At 36.2% G+C, this 18,907-nt stretch overlaps 1 protein-coding gene across 1 annotated transcript; it reads right to left on the bottom strand.

Annotated features, from left to right (window-relative positions):
* Positions 1-848: 848 nt before the first annotated feature.
* Positions 849-1,922, bottom strand: PRPS1L1 (phosphoribosyl pyrophosphate synthetase 1 like 1). Its single transcript, XM_023216021.1, has one exon. The coding sequence runs from the start codon at positions 1,846-1,848 to the stop codon at positions 892-894; it is 957 nt and encodes a 318-aa protein (XP_023071789.1). The 5' UTR covers positions 1,849-1,922; the 3' UTR covers positions 849-891.
* Between the last annotated feature and the right edge of the window lie 16,985 nt (positions 1,923-18,907).

Raw genomic sequence — 18,907 nt, 5'->3', positions numbered from 1 at the left:
ATGTTTAAATTTAACAAAAGGCACTAAAATGTCACCTAACATCTACTACCATGGTGGTGGCAGACTAAGGAAGATTAAGTTACAGCAAAAATAACTAATATAAACATTAGCGATTGCATAGCAAAAAGTGGGTTTGCTTTCCAGAAGACTAGGGTACCCTGACCGTTTGGGCCCAGTAGGATATTTAGCAAGGAAAAGGTCAAGATGGGTGGAGGTAAAGCTAAATCAAAAGCAACAGGTATAACTGAGAATCCAAGATAGATAGTCTCCAAATAGATGGTGACAGATCTATCTTCCTCCTCTCAAGAAGCATTTGCTACACTTTGTTGCTTCCTCTCAAGATCCCAGTGGCTGCTCAAGCTGAAAGTTATCTATTCCTGCCTTTCAGGGGGTTCAGCAACCAGAACTAATTTTGTGGTTGCTCAGGGCTCTTGCTGCAACTGAGCATAGAACTTGGAGAATTTGTGAAACAAAGTGGGGGTTGGGGCCAGGGGGTAGATTGGGTGGCTTTATTGCTAGTTGTTCTGAAAAAAGAAAACTCTGAAGCATTCACACGTAAGCTTTCCAATCACTTTCAAATACCTCTACAAAACACCCTCAAAAGTCTGAAATCTTGCAGCAGAAGGGCTATAGTTAAAGCTGCTGGGCTCACAAAATCATCAAGGAAGCCAGATGAGACAACCCAGCCAGGAAATCTTAGTGATTATTCTTAACCTGTTTTTCCCTAATTTAAGGTAAACTCATATACCTGATGTGGGATGTACAAAGTTACACTGGAGCAAGCTGACTCTTCTGCTGAACTTCTAATCAAACCTAAGAAAAAATAAAGGCAAGGTTTATTTTTATTCATCTTATTTTATTTTAAAATAGCATAACCTAGAAGTTATTCTGTTATAAAGGAACATGGCTGAACAGGTAGGAAACAGATTCCCCATTATGAGTTCTCCTTATGGCTTCTGCAAGGATCATGGAGATGTCAATTACTCGTATTTTGGAGCAATGCTTCATCTTATCCTCTTGAGGTATGGTATTGGTGACTACCACTGCTTCAAAGCATGCAGTGTTGATGCGAGAAATGGCTGGTCCAGAAAAGATTCCATGAGTCAAGATAGCATAAACTCTGGTGGCTCCAGCTGAGAGAAGTTTGTCAGCAGCGAGGCAGATTGTACCACAAGTGTCTGCCATGTCATCTACAAGGATAGCCACACGATCATTCACATCTCCCACTAGCACCATGCAGTCCACTTCATTGGCCTTCTTCCGTTCTTTATGAATCAAAGCAAAGTCCACATTCAACTGGTCTGCAATGGAGGTCACTCTCTTAGCTCCACCAGCATCTGGCGAGACAATAGTGCAGTTCTTCCACTCAGAGATATTCTCCCTTATCCACTTCAGGACAGTTGGCTCTGCATACAAGTTGTCTACTGGGATATCAAAAAAGCCCTGAATTTGAGAAGCATGTAGGTCCATGGTGATGATATGATCCGCACCTGCTATAGACAGCATATTTGCAACAAGCTTGGCAGAGATTGGGGCCCGGCTCTTATCCTTCTTATCCTGTCGGGCATAAGGGAAGCATGGGATGACTGCAGTAACTCGGCTAGCTGAAGCAATCTTGCAGGCATTAATCATGATCAAAAGCTCCATTAGACTGTCGTTGATTTCGCCACAACCACTCTGAACGATGTAGACATCCTCTCCACGCACACTCTCATCAATTTCCACGCAGGTCTCCTGGTTGCTGAATTTCTTAGTCACCACCTTGCCTAGCTCCAGGCCCAGGCGGTCGGCTATTTTCTGGGATAAGTCCTGGTGGGAGCTGCCGCTGAAGATTTTGATACTCGGCATCTTGGCCAACTACCAGAGGCACTCTGTCGAGCGATCCAGCTGCCTCCGAGACTGGAACAGAAGTGAAGCACAGACTCTAACGGTTTCCGGTTGTTACTCAACCGTTAGAGTCCCTTCCCCCTTGCGGCGCGTGGTCACAAATCGACCCTGGGTCTTTTGAAAAAATTCCTGCTTGCCGCCTCCCACTTCACACTTTTGCTTGCCATCTCCCACTTCACACTTTTAAACTAAATAATCAAGAATTTACACTGTATGGAATTTTTTTTTCTATTAGCACCAGTATTAGTTTCCTAGGCCTATTTAAACAAATTTGAATGCATAAAAACATAAAACTTCTACAAAGCAAAACCCAAGTTTAAAAGGAAAATTACCTACTAAAGTATATGCAAAGGATTATTTTAGAAAGAATTTCCCCAATGAAGGGAGAAAAAGACAATAAAATAGAAAGTTGAAAAATGGCATAAATAGGCAATCGCAGTAAAAAAATAAATGGTTAAGAAACGTGAAACAATTGAGGTAATCAAGAAAACGCTATTTTCACACAACAAGTAGTCAAAATGTTAAGATGGATAAGGTCTTCTGTTTGGATGGAATGTATAAATATGTAGGTTTTGCATGGCTAATTTTGCACGTAAGCTTTGACTCATCATGTATACTTCTAGGAATCTATTTCAGAGAAATTTTCACAAGCACCCCAAATATATATGGCTACATAGTAGTGTTGCTGTATTCATTCATTCAATAAATATTTTGTGAACACCTCCTATATATCAGGTATTATACTACTTCTAGGGTATAAAAATGGTGCACGACAAACAGTAATTGCCCTAGAATTGTTTATAAAAGGAAAATCTGGAAACCAACAAATGTTCATCAATAGGTAAATTACCAAATAATTTATGGTGTATACATATGCAACCATCAAACAGATTAAGTGTAATCATGTGGAAATATCTCCTAGGTATTTTTCTAAAGGTACAAAGTCAGTCACAAAAATATGCATAGTATTATGTTTATGTATTTAAGATTATGTGATACTGAAAGCATCCAAGTAGTATGGAAGTCCTCTTTATAATAATTACCTTTGGAGAGCGGAGTAGGTTGTGAGAGCTGAGAATGAAGGAGGACTGTTATATTTTACTGTTGTCAGTGTAGCATTTGAACATTTATTACTTTTATAATAAAAAAGATGAACAAAATATATTTGGTAATTAAATGTTTGCTAGCAAATTTTAAGCATACAACTTCCGTGGTGTATTGGGGCTGGAAATAGTGAGGAAGGAGGTAGAAAGGACCATAGATGCCAATAATTTCATAAAAATAATGGAGGCATCAGATCAGATCAACCATTTATATCTTGCTAATTGTGTGCCTGACATTTGGATACCAGGATGTTTTCATTTAGCCTAAACCAAATCATCATTTTTTTCATATTGTAAAATAATCAAATAATTTAATAGATTTTCTCACCACACTTCTGGGGTTCCTTAATGTGTTGGGTTCATGAATAGGATAAGCTCAGAAATGGGGTAAGAAATGGGGTAGGCAACAAAGATGGGTAAGATTCAACAATGTCTGTGAAAAACATTACTTAGCTATAAAAAGGTAGTTTTATATATTGAATGAGGTATCATTATAAACTCAAATAAACAGCTATGTTTTAAATATTACACCAAAATGATTTGCTGCTGATCCAATCACCTCTCACCTGACATCAACATGCTTTTCTCCCTAGTTCAGTCTCTTCCTGGTTGACAGTGTATGCCAGCCCATTTCTGTCTATAACCCTTCATTTGTATTCTTTTTATCAAAAAAATAAAAAAATCAACAGACCTACCTATACCACATAATTCTCACCCTTAGGCAGACTACATAAAGTGATTTCTAAAGAAAATCCCATGGCTTAATTTAGAAGCACTAAAAAGTATTTGTAGTTTCAATTTATTTTTCTCTTACTATTCTCAGTGTGTCACACATTTTTCAGTTTATTTAAGAAAACAAAACAGATTCTAAACAGGTTTAATATTACCTAAATAGGATTAAATGCTAATGTAAACATTTAAAACCCATACATGGTTGCATTTTCCTTGAGGTGTTAAGGAGGAGAAATTTTTGTCTTGCTGCTATTTTTGTTTCAAGCTCTAGCTGTTGCTATATGTTATAGTTCCAGAAATTTGTCTACAGTCATAAAATGTTAAAGATAGATATGGCCTTAGAGACCACCTAGTCTGATATTACAATTCACAGACAGGGAACTAAGGCTCAGAGAAATGAAGCAACCTGCCTGGGATCTATGAGCTAAATAGAGGCAGAGTGTGGATTAAAATGTGGGATTCCTGAATTTCCAAGTAGGGCGGTGTCAACTATACACTTTTAAGCCTTTTCTTTGAGATTTATCAGAACAAAGGAAAAATTTTAAAGTACTACAAAATATTTGCATAATTTTTTTCTCTTTTACCAAGCAACTACAATAAAGAACAAAATCCCAAACATGAGACTGGAAAGATTTTTGCTTAAAAAAAAAAAAAAAAAAAAAACCTTTTCCCAGAAAGAAATGAACCATTAGTAGTGTCAGGGAAGTAGCTTTGTTATTCTGACATTTCTGTTACCTACCTGGTCTATTGCAAGGGGATTTAGTGTCTGTTTACTTTGGTCTCTGTAGGCTGAGAGGGACATCTGTTTTATCATTGACTGCTTTTCACAAGTTACAGGTAGGAATGATGCCTATTGCATAGCACCTTCTTTTAAGGACATTGTTTCTTAAATTACTCTGGAAACAAAAGTTGTGATATAGAGACAATGCCTTATCTTTCTCCTTCCCAAGGCAAGCATATTTAAATGTCATCTTTATGGATCTGTGAGAATTATTGTATTTTGAAGGTCTTTTGAGTCAATACCCAGAATATATATGTATATATATATTACCTTGGTAATAGTTTCTTGCTTTACTGATTATTCTTTTACCCTTCACAATTCCAACATAAATAATTCAAAGAGAGTTCTGATGCAGCTTGATCGGCTAGAGAAAAAAGAAACTCAGTCAGTCCTTTCAGAAAGTGAAGAAAAATGGATGTTGTATTTTAAATGAAATAAATGCTTTCACTAAACATATTTGCAGTTGACAAAATGCTAGATGTTTAGGTGGCAATTATAGTTTTTTGATAAACTGTCAAATCTTGTCACAACACATGTTACAAACAAGGACAGATTTAGATGTCCTTTATGACAGTTTTGTGTAGGTTGAGAATGTTTGGCAGTTAATTTTAAATGAGGAGCATATTTTTCTTTCCAGCAGTTATCTGCTTGTTTATTAGGCAGAGTTTCTTTGTGCCTTTAATCTTAACTCATTTGACTCACAGTTCCAGATCATTATTGTAACATTACTTTACCTCATTTATTTTATTCATAATAATCATCCACAATACTTTGAGAAAACAATTTCCTACAAAGCTTCACATTGATATAAATGCTTTAAGGTTTGTTTTGTGATTGTTTATGATTAAAGTTGACTACTCTGAGTGTTTACTGAGCTTTTGGTTGGAAATCTGTCATTTATACAATAAGTGTGTAGATAGCAACTAAATAAAGCTGAGTGAAACAAATAGAATAAGAGACATTTTTGTGATTCAGAAATGTGGCTTTAATTCTGAGTGTTATGTTAGACTCATGAGGGTATTTTTGAAATGCACTTTGGAATTTAAAAAAACTTCTTCGTGAACTTAAAAATCTTAGTGTAAAATAATAATCTTGGAATGACAACAAGGTTACATGAGCTGAATATGTCATTGTAAAAGACAGACAAAGGAATATATAGAGAGGTTCCATAACTAGCAAATTGCAAATAAAAAAATCTTTTCAATATTTCTGTGAGATTAAGTATTTCAAAGCAGTTTTTGATAATGAATATTTGGTTTTTCACATGCAATGTCAGTCTCATGAAATCAATAAAAAGATATGTTAATTTTATTTTGACAAAATCCAAGCTTCATTTATACTATTTAAACCTCTTTAAAAAGACAGTTCTTTCCTCCTCAAAAGTGACCATTTATTTAATTCTAACAATAAACATTGAAACCAGTTGTGCACTCACCTAAGTGAAAATTGTGTACCATTTGTTTTGGAATGATTCTGCAATTCTCAAATTCAGAGCATCAGGATCATTGGGAGGATTTGTTAGAACACAGATTTCCAAGCTCCATCCCCAGAGTTTCTCATCAGTAGGCCTGTGGTGAAGGCCCACAGTTTGTGTTACTAACAAGACACTAGACAAGACTGATGCTGTTGTTCTGGTGAACACACGTTTGAGAATCTATTTCATTTTATCTAAATTTATTGGCTAGATGCTTTCCATAAGATTCTCCTATTATATTTTTCGTATCTGCAACATCTTTAGTACAATTCCCTTTGTCATTTCTGGTATTAGATTTGTGTAATTATTCTCTTTCTTTTTGATCAATTTCACCAGTAGTCTATCAACTGTATCAGCCCCTTCCAAAAAACCTAATATTTGAAATGGTTGATGTATCATACTTCATCGGCTACTCGTTTTTCACTTTATTGACTTCAAGATTATTTATTATTTACTTTTATCTCATCTTTGAGTTTATTTTGCTGTCCCTTTTCTAATTTGAGATGTGTGCTTAGCTTACTATTTACCACTAGTAAAGCTATATATTTTTCCTCTAAGTACTACTTTACCTGAAGGTTTATGTGTAGTATTTTTGTTATTGTTCAGATAAGGCCAATTTCCGATTTCGGTGGCAATTTTTTCATTTCAGGGGTTATTTTACTGTTTATTTCTTCATTTACAAATATATGGGACATTTCTAGATATTTCATTGTTTTGGGTTTCTTGCTTAATCACACTATAGCCAAAAGACATATTCTCTGTGATTTTAGTCCTTTGAAATTTGCTGCAACTTTTCTTATGGTCCTCCATGGTCACTTTTCATAACTATTTTGTGTGTGCTGAAGAATAAATGTACTCTTGAGTGGTTAGGTGCTATATACATACTCATTCATTAGATCTGAGATCTGATTTGTTTGTAGTAGTATTTACATCTTCTATAGATTTCCTGGACTTTTTGTCTGCTTTATCAAATACTGAAAGAAATAGGTTTCCACAGTGACTGTTGGTATATATCTATTTCTCCTAACATAGCCCTCTCTTTCTTATTTCTCTTTATATTTTCAGGCTTAGTAGTTACCTGAAATTTAATTTGTCATATTTTTTTGATGAACTGTGATATTACTTTAAAGTAACACTATTTTTTTTCTAGTACTGCTTTTTGCCTTAAATTCTATTTTGTCTGGTGGTTATTTTATTATATTAGCTACCTTTTTAGATGCATTTGGTTTATTTTCCTATTTTTTAGTTTCAATTTTACTGCATGTTTATGTATTAAATGTGTTGCTTATAAATAGGATGAGGTTAGATTTTATTGTATCTCCTAATCAAAGTTATAAGTTAATGAATACCTTTCCCCTCCTCTCAGAAAATGCAAAGACCTTCATGTCATTTAACTTCACTTATTCCCTCCTGACATAAACAGTAACAGCCAGCTATTATCATTTTGTCTCTTCTTTCTTTTACTTCCACATTCACATTATTATTATTTTATACAATCAGTGTCCCTTTAGATACATGTACCTATGTTTTACTGTCTTTGGTCCTCTTTTATTGTCATATCTCTAGGCTCTTATTTGGTATGACTTTTCTTCTGCTTAAAGTATATCATTACAAATTTTTGAGTGGTGAAAAATTTGGTGAAATTTTTCTGGTGAAAAACTCCATTTTTTCCTTTTTTTTCTGATAACATCATTCCACTCTCATTCCTTTTATTTTATTTTATGTCAGTTTTTGGGGAACAGGTGGTTTTTGGTTACATGGACACATTCTTTAGTGGTAATTTCTGAGATTCTGGTACACTGGTCACCTGAGCAGTGTACACTGTATCCAATGTGTAGTCCTTTTATCCCTCATGCCCCCTTCCACTCTTCCCTCAACTCCCCAAAATCCATGACAGCATTCTTATGCCTTTGCGTCCTCACAGTTTAGCTCCCACTTATAAGTGAGAACATAGGATATTTGTTTTTTCATTCCTGGTTACTTCACATAGAACAATCATTTCCAACTCCACCCAGGTTGTTGCGAGTGCCATTATTTCATTCCTTTTAATGTCTGAGTAGTACTCCATGGTCTATATATATATATATATATATATATATATATATACACACACACACACACATATGCGCCACATTTTCTTTACCCACCTATTGCTTGATGGGCATTTAGGCTGGTTCCATATTGTTGCAATTGCAAATTATGCTGCCATTAACATGTGTGTGCAAGTGTCTTTTTCATATGACTTCTTTAACTCTGGGTAGATACCCAGTAGTGGGATTGCTGAATCAAATGGTAGTTCTACTTTTGGTTTTTTAAGGAGTCGCCATACTGTTTTCCATGGTAGTTATACTAGTTTACATTCCTATCAGCAGTGTAAAAAGCATTCTCTTTTCATCACATCTATGCCAACATCTATTATTTTTGGATTTTGAAATTATGACCATTCTTGCAGGAGTAAGGTTGTATCTCATTGTGGTTTTAATTTGCATTTCCCTGATAATTAGTAATGTTAATAATTTTTCATATGTTTGTTAGTCATTTGTATATCTTCTTTTGAGAATTGTCTATCCATGTCCTTAGCCCACTATTTGACAGCATTAGTTGTTTTATTCTTGCAGATTTGTTTGAGTTCCTTGTAGATTCTGGATATTAGTTCTTTGTCAGATGCATAGTTTGCAGATATTTTCTCTATGGAATGTCTGTTTACTCTGCTGATTATTTCTTTTGCTGTGCAGATGCTTTTTAGTTTAATTAGGTCCCATTTATTTATTTTATTTTTGTTTTTGTTGCATTTGCTTTTGTCTTCTTAGTCATGAACTCTTTGCTGAAGCTAACGTCTAGAAGAGTTTTTTCTGATGCTATCTTCTAGAATTTGTATGGCTCCAGGTCTTAGATTTAAGTCTTTGCTCCTTCTTGAGTTGATGTTTGCGTAAGGTAGGTGACAGACGAGGATCCAGTTTCATTATTCTATGTGTGGCTCACCAATTATCCCAGGACCGTTGGTTGAATAGGGTGTCCTTTCTCCACTCTATGTTTTTGTATGCTTTGTCAAAGATCAGTTGGCTGTTACCAAACTATACCCTGTAATATAGTTTGAAGTTGGGTAATTTAATGCCTCCAAATTTATCCTTTTTGTTTTTGTCATGTGGGCTCTTTTTTGGTTCCATATGAATTTTAGGATTGTTTTTTCTAGTTCTGTGAAGAATGATGATAATATTTTGATGGGAATTGCATTGAATCTGTAGATTGCTTTTGAAGTATGGTTATTTTTACAATATTGATTCTGCCCATCCATGAGCATGGGGTGTGTTTCCATTTGTTTGTTTGTCTGTTTGTCTGTGATTTATTTCAGCAGTGTTTCATAGTTTTCCTTGTAGAGATCTTTTACCTCCTTGATTAGGTATATTCCTAAGTATTTTTATTTTTATTTTTATTTTGCAGCTAGTGTAAAAGGGGTTGAGTTCTTGATTTGAATCTCAGCTTGATTATTGTTGGTATATAGCAGTGCTACTGATTTGTGTACATTAATTTTGTATCCTAAAACTTTACTGAATTCATTTATCAGATCTAGGAGCTTTTTGGATGAGTCTTTGTGATTTTCTAGGTATACAATCAAAGTGGCAAACAGCCACAGTTTGACTTCCTCTTCACTGATTTGGATGCCCTTTATTTCTTTCTCTTGTCTGATTGCTCTGGCTAGGACTTCCAGTACCATGTTAAATAGAAGTGGTGAAAGTGGGCATCCTTGTCTTTTTCCAGTTCTCAGGGAAAATGCTTTCAACTTTTCCCCTTTCAGTATAATAGATGACTTTTATTACCTTGAGGTATGTCCCATCTATGCCAATTTCGCTAAGGGTTTTAATCATAAAGGGATGCTGGATTTTGACAGATGCTTTTTCTGTGTCTATTGAGATGATCATTTGACTTTTGTTTTTAGTTCTGTTTATGCGATGTATCACATTTGTTGACTTGTATATGTTAAACCATCCCTGCATCCCTGATATGAAACCACTTGATCATGGACTACTATCTTGTTGATATACTGTTGGATTCAGACAGCTGGTATTTTGTTGAGGAGTTTTATGTTCATCAGGGATATTGGCCTGTAGTTTTCTTTTTTGTTTTGTTTATTCCGTATCTATCTTTAAATTGGAGCATTAGGCTCACTGCAACCTCTGCTTCCTGAGTTCAAGTGATTCTCCTGCCTCAGCCTCCCAAGTAGCTGGGAGTACAGGCGCGTGCCACCATGCCTGGGTAATTTTTGTAATTTTAGTAGAGATGGGATTTTACCATGTTGGCTATGCTGGTCTGGAACTCCTGACCTCAGGTGATCCGCCCACCTTGGCCTTCCAAAGTGCTGGGATTACAGGAGTGAGCCACCACGGCCAGCCTGAAACTATTTTTAAAATACTTAATATAAGAGCTGTTCTATAAGATGTGTCTGGTAATTCCAATATCTGAAAATTTTGGAGTCTGTATCTGCTATTTATTTTGTTTTGCTCATGATGACTTTTTTCCTTTTGTGCTTATTTATGTTTAACTATGTACTTACTGTGTACTCTCATGAAAATAGAATTTATTTCTACTAAAATTCTTTGAAGTCTAAAATGAAAGTTTCTTTTTTCTATAGATAATTTGTTTCTGACTCCTGCCTGGAGAAGCTACTAATCTGGGACTATCTTAAGTCAAGTACAGTGCTATAGTTTCCCCAGATTATCTTGGTGATATAACCCCAGATGGCAGAACTATGCAAGAGAGGCCTAAAGTCACAATTTCTTAGGTATCTTCTCTCTCACACCCTCTCACATCATTTTCATCTGCTGATGTGCTCACAAGTCATTCCTCTCTGCTATGGACTGTGGCGACAGGCTTCCTTCTGATTCACCATTACTCTGAAGATAGAGTGCTCTCAGGTCCCAATTTAATGAGAAGAAGGTCTTCTATTAGACTTCTCACCTTGGGCAGGCCCTAGGCCTTAACTTCTATCTCCCTTGGCTAATGAAGTCTTTAAAAAAGAAGACTGAGATAATTATATCTAGTCTTAGTTCTTCTATCAATAATTCAGGGTGAGCCTGTGCTCACATCCCCTCTCTGAGGGCGGAATGGTGAGAGCCACAAGCCACAATGGCCACTGGCAGAGAACACCTGTGCCCTGAGGAGAAGCCATCTTAGGAAGATCAGTGGCAGCAAAGGTTGTGCCATGGTGGCGGTTGAAGAGGTTAAAGTGGACAAATATGTGGGATACTGTATTAAACAGAAGAAACTAGTAGTCTGAGGAATTGTCAGAACTAGTAAGACACTTTGAAATGAGGTAAGTTTTAGAATTAGTGTAAGTTTGTGTCATAATTTTATTTACAATTCGAACTTGGTTTTCCCATGTCTTGATAGGACCTTGGAAATCAGGTCTACATTTGTATTTATAGTATACTCCAGGTCAGTGCAAATGAGGCAGGAGAATAGGGTCTCGAGTCAGGAAACCTAAGGCCCTTTCATGGTAACTGGATATCAGGGGCTTCTCCCTTTTCAACCCCTCACTTTTCTGTGTGGCCATTGCAAGATCAAAGTACCACTGATTGATCCCCTCCTGCAATCAATCAGACTGGTTATGGGCCTACTCTTCCTGTTCCACGACCAATCAGACTGGTCTCAGGCCACTACTTCATTTGCATAAAGTGAACCAGTGGAAAACCTCTAATGGGTATTTAAAGCCCCAAAACTTCTGTAAACAAGGCTTTTGAGACACTTGCTTGAGCTCGCTCTTACACTATGGAATGTACTTTTGTTTAAAATAAATCTCTGCTTTTGCTGCGTTGCTTTGTGTGTTTTGTCCAATTCTTTGTTCAAAACATCAAGAACCTGGACAACTACCCTTAACTGGTAACACTAACAGACACTAAATGTGTATAATAAATATATATTCTACATACTACCTTCTAGTAATTCATCTTTAAAAAGTTACTTGCAAGTGTTGTTGACTTTAGCAGTTTACTTCACCAACAGTCAATTTTTGTGTAAATACATTCTGCTTCATATCCTTGTATGATAATTTGCTTCTTATCAATTCAATCCATGAGCTCTCATTTCAAACAAACCACAAGGAAGAACAAGAAACAGCTTATTAGTGTCAATCTGTTTTATTCGTTTTGTAGACATAGGAAAAAGAAGTTTTGCCAGTGGTTAAGCTAATACTCTATTTCTTAAAAATTACTTATTTTTAAAGCAATATTTCATTGTCACTAACTTTAATTCTCTGTTTGGGGTGCAGAAAAATGGTGATTAATGATCTTTCCAAGTATGAGTAGAGCAAAATAGTTGATTTCTTATGTCCTTTAAGTTTAATCTAACTGGAGTGGGGCAGTTTGGTGTTGTGGATATGCACACAGACTCTGGTGCCAGACTGCCTGGGTTTGAATCCTGGCTCATTAACCTAAGATCTGGGTGACTTTGGGCAAATTACTTAACACATCTTTGCCAAATTTTCCTTATCTGCAAAATGAATAGAATAATAGTGCTAGCCTGTTAGGGTTGTTAGAATGAAATAAATAAATTGAATGTAAAGGATTAGAAACTTTATACGTTATAATGTACCACATATACTTTATACATACAAGCTAATTTGTGTACAGGATACAGATGAGTGTTGAAATTTTTTGAAAACTGATAGTGGAGTCCTGGTCCACATGGGCACCCACTCCAGGTTCTTTTTTACTTGCCATTTATCTTCCTCCTAAAGGGGCAAGAACAGTGAGGTAAAACAGGTAAATTATCATCATGTCCATTTCTCTCCAGGGAGTGAGAGTGAGCTGTTATGAGAGGGGAACACGCTGAAGGTAGCTCTGTTCCAAAGAGTTCAGGGTTCCTTCTGTTTCCTCAAAGCAGGTGAGTCTTCACCCAAAAACTCCCCAGTCAGCTGAGATTTGGGAAGGCACTGCTTAATTTGAAGTACAACGTGAGGATAGAACATTCAGACTAATCAACAGGGTAGGGATCTGCAAAATCGAAAGCAGGACAGTGTAGCCTAAAGAATGACAACAAAATGACCACGAGTGGTGTCGTGTGAGACCGAAAGGAGCCTTTTTATGTCGTGCCTGGGGAGGGTTTTCAGGTGAGAGTGAAGCCTGGGTCTATAGGTGGAGCAGGTTTTTATTTCCTTTCTCCATGGATTGAGGTGTGTTTACTTTGACATCTTAATGCATCCTTCTAATAACAGGCTCTCTCCACATGCAGGGATAGAGTGAGTTCTCTTTTAAAAAAAGTTTAGTCATTTTTTTTTTTTATTATACTTTAAGTTCTAGGGTACATGTGCATAACGTGCAGGTTTGTTACATATGTATACATGTGCCACGTTGGTGTGCTGCACCCATCAACTCAAAAAAAAAAAAAAAAAGTTTAGTCATAAGGCCATGTGAAAAATTTCTGGTTAACCAAAAGAGGACAGTTTCTTGCTTTCCTCAGTTTATCTTACAGGGATTAAGCATATTTTAAACTATAGATCAAAAAATGCTTTTAGTGTTTTAATGTTTACTCTTTTTTTTTTTTTTTTTTGAGATGGAATCTTGCTCTGTTACCCAGGCTGGAGTGCAGTAGCCTGATCTTGGCTCACTGCAAGCTCCGCCTCCCGGCTTCATGCCATTCTTCTGCCTCAACCTCCCAAGTAGCTGGGACTACAGGCACCAGCCACCACACCGGCTAATTTTTTGTATTTTTAGTAGAGACCAGGTTTCACCGTAGCCAGGATCGTCTCCATCTCCTGAAGTCGTGATCCGCCTGCCTCGGCTTCCCAAAGTGCTGGAATTACAGGCTTGAGCCACCACATCCGGCCAATGCTTACTTCTTATAACTCTATCTTAAGTCTCCATTTTTAGTATATTTTATAGAAATAAATGGTGACTGGGAAACATACTCTTCCTCTGCTGAGATTCTATGATAGCAGACTATTTCTCACAGCAAGACATCGCTGGAACATTCTGAATAAGAAAATATATGCCTTATTTATAAATATCTCTGGGGAAGGAAATTCCATAGACCCTTTTGATGATTTTCTATTTTTAAAAATATAACTCATTTGGGAAATTCTCTTATATCTTGCTTAAGTCTCTCTGCTGAAGTTTAATCTCATTCCTGCTCATTCATTCCTCAGTAAAGATGGAGAGCAGCTGATATCATCCTCTTTATATACTTGAGAACCCTCATTTGAAAACCCCTTTGCTGAATAATCTCATTTTGTCAAGGCCTTCATTACTGGTCCCATTGTTAAATCCTTTGATCATTTTAACTGGCCTCCACATCTCTCTTAAATATCTGAATCTAAACAATTGAGCTCCTGTGGGTCTGACCAGTGTAGTATTACACTGGATGTGTCACTCCACATTCCTAATACTTAATTACTATTTATACATTCCAGTATCACACATGCTTTTTCAAGAACAGTAAAAGCATTTCAATGGAGGCGATACATTATCTCCTAGCATTTATTTGTGTCGTAGGTAAACTAAGGCCATTTGAAAACAAACACCCTCCCTTACACACACACACACACACACACACACACACAGTGTATCTTTATGGTAAATTTTTTTAATTAAACAAGTTCTTAACAGTTGTTAAAAAACAGTATTATGTTCCAGAGTGATTTGGGATTACTACTATTACATGTTGAAGGAGAAAAAACAAGTTGCAAAAAGGATGAAAATGATGGATTTTTAATAATTTGTTGAATAATATTTATTTTAAAAAGCCAGTGTGTCTGAAATAAATAAATGTCTCTTGAGTTGATTTGTTAGATTTCATCAGGGAGCTACTTTTCATCTTTTCATTTGAAATGTGGCTTGCACGCAGTGTTTGTGTTTGGAGTCTGCATCTATCATTATTATAGTTAAATAAAATTGGGATAATTATGGTATGAAACTGAGACCAAAATTGACAAAGTAATTCAATGAAATCTAAGATTCCCTTGATTATTGTATTAGCCTCTCAGATAATTTCTTGAATTTATGATTCACTCGAAAGTGTACATGGCACAGATTTTCTTATTTTAGTTGAATGTTTTCATGATAGGTTTATGATGTTGCTTCATTGAATGATAGAATTTTACTTGCTTCTTTCACTTGTGGCTTTGTGTCTTTAAAGAGCTTCTTCTGCCACTTTTAAAACACATTGCAATCAGAGAAGATTGATATTAAATCCTTCTTTCCATCTTTACTCTCTTTTTTTGCTGATGAAATCTTTGTTTTACTTCTCACTGGAGGTTTAGATTGTGGCCAACCACTTATAGCATACTAATAGTTTATTTATGATTCAAAACAAAATAAGACCAGACATTAGCAAAACCTAACACTTGAAAAGTTTCATATGTTTGGATGTGCTCAGATTATTATTTGTTCCTATAACTAAGTTACAAATCCCTGAGATGTAACTTATGTGCAAACACTGTATGGGATTTCATGAATATTTAGTATTTTGTTTCTATTTCTAAGTCTGTGAAGTTTCATAAATCAGCACTGTTTTTGCTTGGTTGCTACATAGCTGTGATTTTCATGCTGTCTCTTCTGTACTATAAAGACTGAGTTTCACCCAATTCTCATACAAAATTAATTCCTAGTAGGTAAAAGATAAACTATGTTGGTCTAGTGTTAAGGATTATGATTTAAGTAAAACAGGAGGGAAACTACAAATCTAAAGTTCTCCTTTAGGCCAGGCATGGTGACTCCTGCCTATAGTCTCAGTACTTTGGGAGGTTCAGATGGGAGAATTGCTTGAGCCCAGGAATTTGAGACCAGCCTGGGCAACATAGTGAGACCTTGTGTCAACAAAATTTAAAATAAAATGAAGTTCTCTTTTAACTTCAAATCCTATATGTTGTTTATAGGCTAGTAAATAGTGAGATATTATGAAGCGATTTCCAGCTTCATGATCTGTAACACAAAATATTGGCTGGGCACAGTGGCTCACACTTGTAATCCCAATATTTTGGGAGACCGAGGCGGGCAGATCTCTTGAACCCAGGAGTTCAAGACCAGCCTGGGCAACATGGTGAAACTCCATCTCTACTAAAAATACAAAAATTAGCTGGGTGTGGTGGCCTGTACCTGTAGTCCCAACTACTTCGGAGACTGAGGTGGAAGGATTGCTTGAGTCCAGGAGGTCAAGGCTACAGTGAACTATGATCACATCACTGCACTCCAGCCTGGGTGGCAGAACAAGACCTTGTATCAAAAAAAACAAAAATAAAACCAAAATCTTACTATATATCTCCTGTCTGAAAACTCCATTGGCAATGTGTCCTCAGATTTCGTAACTGAAAACATAGGCCCTCAGCCATTTTATTGGGGTATTATCTTTTCTAAACCGGTGATTGCCAGTGTGGCCAATCATCAATGTTTTGAAAACATTTATTTCCATTCCTAATCCCAGGATTTTTTTTTTTTTACTCAGTAGCCCTAGACCAGTGACTCTCAAAATTGGTTGTACATTAAAATCACCTGAGGAGCTTAAAAAAACCCTGATGTCTCAGCCTTGACCCTGGAGATTCTGAGGTATGTGGTTCTGGTTCACCCTAACCCTAAGAGCTTTTCAGGTTAATGTCCAGCCATGTTTGAGAACTATTGCTGATGTAGTTTGGCCATGTCCCCACCAAAACGTCATCTTGAATTGTAATTCCCATGCGTTGAGGAAGAGAAGTGAATTGAATATGGGGATGGTTTCCCCCATGCTGTTCTCGTGATAGTGAATGAATTCTCATGAGATCTCATGGTTTTATAAATGGTAGTTTATCCTGCACACTCTCATACACACACTCTCTCTCTCTGTCTCTCACTTGCCACCATGTAAGATGTGCCTGCGTCCCCTTCTGCCATGATTGTAAGTTTCCTGAGGCCTCCTCAGCCATGCAGAACTGTGAGTTAGACCTCTTTTCTTTACGAATTACCCGATCTCAAGCAGTTCTTTTTAACTGTGTGAATATAGTCTAATATAAATACTCTAAAGTATACAATATTCAGAGTTTCCTGTAGTGAATATTGGTTTGGTTTACAATTTGACAATTTCATTACCATCTTCAAATATTTCTCTTTTTTTTTAACTTATAAAATGACACTGATGAACCCTGGGAAAAGCAGAGGCTGACATCTCCAAGCAAGTTCTGGCATAAGGAAATGTCTGAGCCTGTTTACCTCAGCAGGATAAATACATGACTTGTTTGAGAAGTACTACAGAAGCTTCTTTCCACCAGATGGTGAACCTAAAGGCAGAGAGATTAGTGATCGTTGATTTTGCTGTGCCCAGGACAACCAGGAGGTCTATTTTAGCTTGAGTTGGCTCTTCAACCTCTGGTAAAATAGTTAATTTACTGAGTGCTTACTATAGACTAGACACTTAAAATCCCACTGCCATTTTATAGGAAAGGAAATGGTAAGCACAGAGTGGTTAGGTAATTTTCCCAGGTCACATAGCTAGTGCACAGTAAAGGCAGGATTTGAACTCTGACTCCAGGGGCCTCATGGCTGCCTATGATGCCATTTTGACTGGCTACCTAGACTATATATAAATGAGGGGTATGGAAGCAGATTGAAGTGTGATCTCATATAAGCAATGCAAACATGTAAAACTTGCTTGACTTCTCTCAGCTTCAATGATCCAATCTGTAAAATGGTGTTAACATTAGTACTTGCCTCATAGGGTTACTAAGAGGCTGTTAAATAAGGGATTATCTTGGTGTCTGGATTATAAAAGTACTCAGGAAATAACTTTGTTTTTATGTCAGTGAAATTCGTGCATCTAAAAACATAGAAGTTTTGATTTTGGAGGTTGTTGTCATTCTTCTGGTGGGAAGGATAGATAGTAAGTAGCTCCAGGCAGTACAGATAGATCAGTTAAGGCCTATTCTAGTCCTGAAATTCTCTAATTTTCATAAGTTGTACCATTCATTCAAATACTTTATCTTTACATGGCAAAATTCCTCTATTCCCATCCTGATGGTTAATCATTTAATTTGTGAAATAAATCTTTTTTGTTAATTTACATAGGAAAAGCAAAGCTTTATTCTTATAAAATATACAACTACACTGCAAGTACTATGCTGAAGATTTTTGAGGAATTAAGATGGTAACTCACTTAGAAGTTCCCCATGCCATGGTGCCACATAAAATTACTGAAATGGGAGTCAGAATATTTGGTTTCTAATCTCCATGCCTTCCTTCTTTAAGTACTGGGTAATTTCAGGCGTGTCACCCACCCTCTTATGTCTTTGGTTGTCTTATATGTAAAATTTAGAAGCTATATTATGTGATAGCAACGATTTCTTCTCACTCTAATATTGTGTGATTCTGGATATTACAAAATAGCAACAAGGATATATTTATATATGTAAACTGTGCATATACTGGGAACTGCAGTTCTCACCCACCAGTCTATCTTTTTAGTTCCAACAATTTCTTCCTTATTATGGGCTCATCTGTCAAAATGAAGTAGGATTCTGTGATTTCTAACTTTTTATGATTCTATTAATCTTTCAGTTTTTGTTAACAGCCATTTGCCAAAATGCAACAGTGCCCATGCCTAGAGATCCCTTGGCTACTCCATAACATCTCTTGGAAATTCATTTATCTTCTATCATCTAGTTTTTTATTACCTGAGTGTAGTGTTTCTCAAATATTGATTTCTGAATATACATTTGATTATACAAATCATGGAAATGTTTTCCAAATTCACCAAAAAAGTTGAATTAATGGATAGAAGATTTCTCCCATAAAATATTTTTAAAACTCCTGACACTGGACACCATTTGTTTGCATTAGAATAGGATATGATAGTGTGTTCCATGTATTACAAAATTGTTTATATTATAATTTCATACAAAATATATCTGCCTAAGCACCTGTATTCTCTAGAAAACAGAACCAGAGGCAAGGCTTACATGGTAATGTTTTATTG

This window comes from Piliocolobus tephrosceles, chromosome 8, assembly GCF_002776525.5.
Source record: "Piliocolobus tephrosceles isolate RC106 chromosome 8, ASM277652v3, whole genome shotgun sequence".
Taxonomy (NCBI): Eukaryota; Metazoa; Chordata; class Mammalia; order Primates; family Cercopithecidae; genus Piliocolobus; species Piliocolobus tephrosceles.
Note: the sequence above shows the minus strand (reverse complement) of the source record. Positions and strands in the feature narration are given on the sequence as shown.

What these genes read in the sequence shown, in the direction of transcription:
- PRPS1L1 (XM_023216021.1), bottom strand. Translation starts at nt 1,848, where the DNA reads ATGCCGAGTATCAAAATCTTCAGCGGCAGCTCCCACCAGGACTTATCC.